We start from the raw sequence: 8,462 nt of genomic DNA on the forward strand, positions 1-8,462 counted from the left end.
ATTAGAGGAGCACATTCTAGCTCATTCCAGAATGCCTGTAGTAAGCAGTGTGGGAAAGAAAACCTTGAGAAAGGCCAAATTTTTAACTCAAGTTGTAAGAGTATTTTTTTTAATTAAAAAAAAAAACCGGCAAGATCGAATTGTAATTCTGGACCCTAAGTCCCCTGGTTGGTAATGCTACTGTTCTTATTTACCTGCCTCCTTCAGTAGACTCAAAGCAGAGAACATCAAGAGAGTAGAAGGCAGTAATTCTTAACACAGACCAACTTTTAAATTTTGGAGGAAGGGAAACAAAGAATAAATAAATGTTCAAGAAAGTCACGCTGTGTCTCTACTCACAGGAGGGTCCAGTGTGACAGCTCCAGATGGCATTTACCAGTGCTAAAGATAAAAATAAACAAATAAATAACCTGCTCCCTGGTGAGAGCTCATAGATCTCAGTGGGAGGGACAGACACTGACCCTGAATAGCCACTTGTCACTCGAGTTTCAGTGACTCTGCACAGCAACACTGAAATCTTTCTTTGTCCTTTAAGCCAGGGGGAGGAAGAATGGTTACCTCAAACAACCATCTTGCTTTGCTAGGGCACAAAAGCTCTTTCTCCACTCTTGTCTCTCACTGCTGCCTGGTTAGCTGAGCCTTAGATGGTAGTCAGGCTAGGGAAACCCCAGTAGACAACTGGAAAAAGAACCATAGTGTCCTGTCTCACTCATACACATGAGTAGAGATGGATTCATGGGGATCTGGCTTGAACCCCGATGCCTTAGAGTTTGTTAATGAGTTAAAGGTTGATATTGCTATGAGAATTTATTCTAGAAGTTCACACAGACAAACTAAAAGTCAGGAACAAAAGGATTGTAAATATAGCTACCATGCACATTATAGTTGCCTCATCCCCTTTTTGTTTGTTTTGGGGGGGGGGTTGTTTGTTTGTTTTGAGTCAGGGTTTTTCTGTGTGGTCCTGGCTATCCTGTAGATCAGGCTGGCTTCGAACTCAGAGAGTTCTGTGCTGCTTGAGTACTGGAATTAAATGTGTACAAAATGGCTTTTAAAAAAATGGTGGAGTAGTAAAGAGCAAAGACTCAGATTGGTTCTTGCCTTTGCTTCCTCAGAATTATTTATATATATATAAATTTAATATAACAAAAATCTATGAATATGTATTCAACAGAGTAATAAGTCTTATAGTTATGTAAACAAAACAATAAAAAACCAAGAGGGAGGGTTGTGTATCACTCATTATTTCAAACAGGAAATCAGTTTAAAATGCAAAGCTTTGGGATGGTGTCCTTACATACACTTCAGTATTTCAATTCTGGTGGAATAATCTCCCTGATATTCCCCTGTAACACAATAATGACAATGAAATTATCATTTTTAATAAATATATCATTTGACTTAAAGAGAAGGGGCAACACTAACACAGTGAGCAAATGCCCCAACTTGCTGGGAAACAGGGTCTTCTCAAAAAATTATCAGGAAAAAAAAAACAAAAAAGAACCAAATTCTAAGGGAAAAATTAAAAATGGGATGTGAGGAAACAGACTTGACCTTCTCATGTGTTATTTATAGTAAATTCATAGTATCTACATCAGAGGGTAATTGTGGGGATTAATCTCTCTCTCTGTCTCTCTCCCCCCAACGTCTCGCCCCCCTCCCGTGTGTGTGTGTGTGTGTGTGTGTGTGTGTGTGTGTGTTTAATGAAAATGTTATCTTAGGCCAGACTGAATGCTGCATTGAGATCTTCCTTGCAGATATAAATAATATAAATATTAATACACATTTTTATTCTTGTTGACAAAAAGTTATGTTATTAGGTGATTCCCCACCCAGGAAGGCAAAGGGTCTTATGAGAACTGTCAACTGAAAATCTCGGCTGCCAGGCACTGATAGCCTTACTTCACTGAAGAAACTACCCAAGGTTTCTGCAGTTCAGAGCAAGCAGCACCCGTGAGAGAAGGAAGTGTCCTGCATTTCCAGTGAGCTGGACATGAATGCAGGGCAAGTCACAGAGGGAAATAACTGCTCAGAAGCACACAGTAACGCCAGCTGTCAATTCAATGTTCCTTCATTGTTCAGCACTGTTGTTAGGGCCGTGTATCCACTAACCACGGCAACCTGGCTCTGCGGTTTCCTCATGATGACCGCAATTAACTGCGCAACTTCCAGCTTGAGATTCCCAGCAAGTGTCCTCACCACGCTGCCTCTATTTCCTCATTCAGCAAACAAGGGCCGGGATAGCATTCGTCTCAGGTAAATGGTAAAATGATTACACTGAAGACGAGCTCCTAAAAAACGCTGGATACACAGAAAGCACTTCATTACATTTTATAGAAAGACTACTTCAATTATCCTCGGGGAAAAAAGTTTACTTAGATGTCAACAACCTGCATCTTGGCTGTCAGAAGCAGTATGACACAAATGTCTGTCAAGTAAGTAGAATTAAGGTGGAAGCTGGCCTTTCGGGCTACTCTTCTAGCTCAAAAAAATGATCTATGTAAAAAATATGGTCCAAAGTGTCCCAGAGATCAGGTTCTCCACACACTTTGGTATGGCAGATTATAAGGTTGGACGCTGAATAGGCAGAACAGTCACCACTTTCTACTCTCTTCTCTGACCATCCTCAAGTCTCTTACTCTACTGCATATTCCAAGGAATGATTGTGTCACGGTACACTTTAACTAGTACCTACTGAGCTGACTCCAAAACGTAGTCAATTCAACCCACTTCTTTGTGCTCATTCAAATGGAATCCAGTGTGGCCTGGTTAGCCTTCTATTCAATCTTCAGCACCTCCTTTTCACATTCTCAGGTCATTAAGCATCTCATTCACTACTGACCCTACTCTGAAATATCCTGTGCTCCTCATTAATTAGAGGACTGAAGGAAGCAGATGCAAATCTTACTAATCTCACACACACACACACACACACACACACACACACACACACACACACACACACACACACACGGCCTTCCTCCACACCTCTGTCGCCTTAAACTGCTTGAAAAGTAAATCAACAAGTCTCTTGAGGTGTGTTATGTACTAGTTTGACCTAATCATTGTGAATTACTGAAAGGCAATCTGAGGCAGGTCCTTGTGCAGGACAAGCACTTTTAAGTATGCTTAAAGTTCCCAGCATCCAGTAGCCTTGGGTCTGTTTGGTAACCACTGTGATTTCTTCCGTTCACAATATAATTTTTAAACAGCCACAATAAAAGAAAATGCACTGCAGAAGTTTATTAGATATGACAAAATGGACTTTTAACTAAGTGCTGTTAATTGCTTTAGGTCAAAGTTTAAGAACTGGCAATACTAGTGTCTTAAAAATGTGTTTTGGTCCAGGGACTAAGCCACTACCCAAAGACTATACATGGACTGACCCTGGGCTCCAACTGCATAGGTAGCAATGAATAGCCTAGTAAGGGCACCAGTGGAAGGGGAAGCCCTTGGTCCTGCCAAGGCTGGACCCCCAGTAAACGGGATTCCTGGGGGGAGGGCGGTAATGGGGGGAGGATGGGAAGGGGAACACCCATATAGAAGGGGAGGGGGAGGGGTTAAGGGGATGTTGGCATGGAAACTGGGAAAGGGAATAACATTTGAACTGTAAATAAGAAATACCCAATTTAATAAAGATGGAAAAAAATAAAAAAAAAATAAAGAAACAAGAAAAATGGGGAAAAAAAAGAAAAAGAGAAATGGATGTGACAGACATAGCCCTCAGGAGAGATTCTGCTGTTGTTATAATGTCAATATAACATACTTTCAGTTTTAAAATAAACTTGAATTATCTTAGCATGTAGTTTTGAATAATATGAAGATATATTTGCCATGGGGGCAATGATGTTAGACTAATTTACGCTACCCCTTAGAGGATTACTTTCCAGTTTTACTTTACTTTGTGGTGACTGTCACTATGTAATCATTTACAAGCAGGTGATGAGAAAATACACTTTGTATTGCTCTTAATTAATTTGTGTTAAGTCAGAGCCCACAACTCTGATGTACTAAGGAATTCTCCTTACTTAAAAATAAACCTTGTTATATTAAAAAAAAATGTGTTTTGGAAGAAAATGTCCACACGAGCTAAGAAGGAATGGCTGAAGTTACTCTGATGATGTAAATTGCCCATTGCCCATACAAACTCTTAGAGCCTTAGCTTATTTAAGATTTACCATCCATAGAAGAGCAGCAGCTTAGGGAACATAAAGGCTTTCATGTCTTGTAGAAAATGACCTGGCAAAAGCTGTAGATAAGAGCGAATACTGGGATTTAAAGATCAGGAAGTGGGGGCTGGAGAAAGAGCTCACAGTTTAAGAACCCTGGCTGCCCTTCCGACGGACCTGGGTTTGATTCCCAGCAACCACATGAAGCTCACAACCGGCTGTAAGTCCAGCTACAGTGGATTGGACCTGAGGCCCTCTCCTGGCCTCCCTGGGCACCAGGCAGGCACGTGGTACCGAGACAACCAGCCACACACATAAAACGAAAGAAAGAAAGAAAGAAGAAAACAAGTTAGTGAAGGTAGGAAAAAACCCGACAAAGCAGGAGGCAAGGGCTTCTCCTTCAGAGTCCCCTGAGCCAGAATCAATATTTTGGTATCCTCATAGAAATAAGTAATAGGAAACAATTCTAAAAGCAAAGCATCAGATGGCAGCTGGGAGTGAGAGTGCTAAGCACCAGTGGGAGAGAAGCCCAAGGAGGATACAATAGCCTGGGTCTTGCTGGCAGCGGAGATTGAAACCAGGAGTTAGGTTCCAGGAGATAAAATCAGTAAGACTTGGTGAGTGATTCAACACAGGCTCCAAGAAATGAAGACAGCTGCCAGTGCGTGCTGAGTCCCTGCATCTACATACACATAAATGCAGGAAAATGCAGAGCAACAACATATCTTGTAGAATGTACACCAAACTGTCAGTGGACGTTACCTGTGGAAAGAGATAATGAGTTTTCCATAGTGAGTGTCAGATATTTCTGGTTTTAAATATATACACATATACAGTACTTAAATATTTAGTAATCCAGTGTAGTTTTCAGTAGAAATTCATGTGGGTTAAAAAGTCAAGGGAGGGGGTTGGGGATTTAGCTCAGCGGTAGAGCGCTTGCTTAGCGAGCTCAAAGCCCTGGGTTCGGTCCCCAGCTCCGAAAAAAAGAAAAAAAAAGTCAAGGGAGGACTTGTTCAATGGGTAAGTTTAGGTTCCTGGAGCCAAGACTGAGGACCTGAGTTTCATCCTTGGAACCAACACCGTGAAAGGAGACAATCAACTCACACAAACTGTTTCCCCGATCTCCATGTGTGCACACACGCTCGAGCCGCACATAAACAAATTCTAAAGGTGTAAACATGTAAGAATATATAGTCTATTTAAGAATGAATTATCAAGTAGTCTAGTATCTGCAGCAGGAGAGGGGTAAGTACTGAGAGGGCTGGCTAAACTGTAAGGGTTATAAGAGATACAGGTTTTGAGTATGAAAATGAAACAATATTGTTTATAGTGTAATAAAATTGTTCTTGAGCATTTGTGAAGATCAAGCAAAAAGAGGGATGAGACACAGGCTGGTGACAAGGGGAGTTTGCAGGAGTGGGATCTGAAATACAGCCTAAAAGAAACTGACAGAACTCGGGGTACATGTATTTAACTGGAAGACATCAGATGTATCGATGGTATCCAGCTTAGGAAATGAGGCAGGGATGCCATCGACCTCCAGGAACACATTAAGTATGGAGGCAAATTTTGTTTTGAGGCTATTAAAAGTTCCTCTGGAAGCAGGTCAAGGTACCCAACAGGAAACTGGATCCATGGGTTTAAACTGAGAAACGGTCAAGATGGAAACACAAGTACACTAGTACCCCGAAATGTTAAACACCGACACGTTCTTACCCTTGACGTCATTTCACTGAAACTTGATGCAACTGTCAAGAGTTGACCAGTTCCATTTATTCTCATAGCTGTAAAAATTCCACATAATTGTTAAAGTCTGTAGGTGACAACTTTAGAAAGTTAAGTAGGAATTTTTGTCATGTCTTTCTTATTGTTTTGTTTGTTTGTTTGTTTGTTTGAACCTGTTTCTTTGGGTCTGTTATTCATTCAATCTGTCTGTCTTATCTTTCCAGGACAGATGAAGTACTGTAAAGAAGTGTAGTATAAAAAGCATTTGCTCTTTATCTTAATTGTAAAAGAAAAGCACCACATACTTCTACCTTTAAGAAAACCTAAGTAATGAGTTATGGAAGTGACTGTCCCTCATCTCCTGCACCTCACGGGCCTTTACTTAACTACATCTCCACTGCTGTTAATAAAGCTCCAACCATAGATGTATCGCACTGTTAGAAATCCAAGTCAGGGGTACCTTGTCTAACGATGGCCTAGCTTGGTGGGAGGTGGGAAGTACCTGTTGGCAAGGAAACAACTGCTTCCTTCCTGAGCAAGGGAAAAATATGAAGGTGACAGATGGGCAGACCAAAAAAGCAGCCACAGCTGCCCTGGCTTCTCGTTGGCAAGAATTTTAAGAACCAAGTCAGGACTGGATAGCTTAAAGTCTATCAAGGATTGAGAGAGCATCATCTGTCTGGGTGTTTTCCCACACATTTACATTTCACAAATGTTAAATTTGAAATGGTAGCAAGAGCCTTGCCTTCGCTTGTCTAATGTGAGCTAAGACTACAAGGCACTGTCCCATTGCATGTTTAGGATTATACCCAAAAGAATGCACTTTCTGGTTAAAAATGTTTTCAAAAAGAAATTTCATTTTTGTAGTTATATTAGTGTGATTTACTAGAGTTACTATGAAAATTGTTAGAAAATGTCCTTATTTACTTTCATATACTTAATTTTAAAATATTTGCTGCAAAGTGTTATTTCTCCTTTTGTCGTTTTTCCCTCCCACCCACCTTTCTGCCTAGGACATTAAATATCAAGGGCTCCTGGGTAAACTAGACAACCAGTGGACTGATATCACTAACATTATTTTAGCTGTAAGAAGGTAAGTTCTTCAGTAGATGGAAAATAGCAACCATTGAAAAACACCAAAAATTAGTGTGCCATGAATTATGGAATTTTAAAACATCAGTTTACTAAACTGAAATTCAACATTTATATTTTCATCAGAACTTAATAATCCCATAAATAAATAGAGCTCTCAATTATTTAAAAAAATCAAGGGATAACATATGTATTTAGACATATTAGCAGCGTAAAATGTATGCTTCAACACACTTATTGATAAAAAGTCCGAAAATATTACTACACTGAATTCAAGGGCATCCGCAGGAACCTGACATAGAAATTCTCTAGAATAACATTTCAGGAATTTCCAAAAAGAGGGAAGAGTCAAATAGGAAACAGCTTCAACGTAATCGACAAAGTTCAGTGCTTGCTCTAACTTGATTTTTTTGTCTCTCCATTGGGGGAGGGGGATTCAAGACGAGTGAGTCACTTTGAGGAAAGTTCATCTACTGGAATAAAGGGGGAGGCTGCTTGGGCAGGCGACACAGGAGAGTCGGTGGTAGTGCTGACTTTCGCTGGTGAATTACAGGAAGATCCGGCACTGCTGCTGTTTCCATCCAGGGTATCAGAAGATACACACACTCCGGGCTCTGACAGCTGTGCAACGTCAGAAGAAAGCATGTTGGTGATGCCCTGGAAAAATCTCTTTGGCTGATAATCAGTTTCCATTTCACATTTTCTTTTCAATGGTCCAAGAACACTTGGTCTAATGCAGTTGATGGGACTCTGGCTTCTCCGGGTAGTAAACCGGGTGGTTGGGCTGGGAATAGGACTTGGAGGCAATCCGTTGCTACTCACAAAACTTTGCAAGGACGGTGAAAAACACTGCTTCCCAATTCCCCGGGTGGGTGACGGTGCTGGAGACACCGGAATGAAATCGATGCGCTTTGGAGAGGCGGATTTCTCCACGTCGTTGTCACTCAGGCTGAAACTTTCCTCCCAGGAGTGGCTTATCTGCATTGCGGTCTGCACCTCGCGCTCGTGGACCGTCTCTCGGTTGATCAGGTCCATGCCCTCCTCTTGTTTGATCTGGTGCAGGCGGCTGCTGTGCATTCGGACCGGCGAGGCCGGGAGCAGCAGGCCGTGGCGGCTCGGGAACGTCGTGCTGTTCCTCCTGGCGCTAGGCGCCTCGGCCTGGAACACCGGCGAGGAGTCGCTGAGGCCGTGGATGAGGGGGGCGCTGTTAGACCTCCGGAGGCCCCCGCTGCCCGGGCCGCCGCCTTCCGCTGGGCTAGCGCCCGTGCCCGCGGGCAGCTCCAGGTCCAGTTCCATCTTCTCCTGAGCCATGTCGCGGCAGGGAGGCGGGGGCGGTGCTCAGTCAGGGCCCTGGGACTCCCATTCCCCGCGGCCCAAGGCCGCCGCCGCCGCCGCCTTCGAGAATCTGTCAGAGGGCTCACGCCTCTGCGCATGCGTGTCCCTTCGCGCAGGCGTCCTGACACGCTCGTTCTTGAGGCG

General features: G+C 42.6%; 2 protein-coding genes across 2 annotated transcripts in view; both read right to left on the reverse strand.

Annotated features, from left to right (window-relative positions):
- Pip5k1b (phosphatidylinositol-4-phosphate 5-kinase type 1 beta) overlaps window positions 1-8,462 on the reverse strand; it is a 278,257-nt gene that overhangs the window by 202,526 nt on the left and 67,269 nt on the right. The gene's annotated exons all lie outside the window — the stretch shown is intronic.
- Pabir1 (PP2A Aalpha (PPP2R1A) and B55A (PPP2R2A) interacting phosphatase regulator 1) lies at window positions 7,050-8,356 on the reverse strand. The gene has a single exon (NM_001014029.1). The coding sequence runs from the start codon at window positions 8,292-8,294 to the stop codon at window positions 7,434-7,436; it is 861 nt and encodes a 286-aa protein (NP_001014051.1). The 5' UTR covers window positions 8,295-8,356; the 3' UTR covers window positions 7,050-7,433.

This window comes from Rattus norvegicus, chromosome 1 (genome assembly GCF_036323735.1).
Source record: "Rattus norvegicus strain BN/NHsdMcwi chromosome 1, GRCr8, whole genome shotgun sequence".
NCBI classification, from domain to species: Eukaryota; Metazoa; Chordata; class Mammalia; order Rodentia; family Muridae; genus Rattus; species Rattus norvegicus.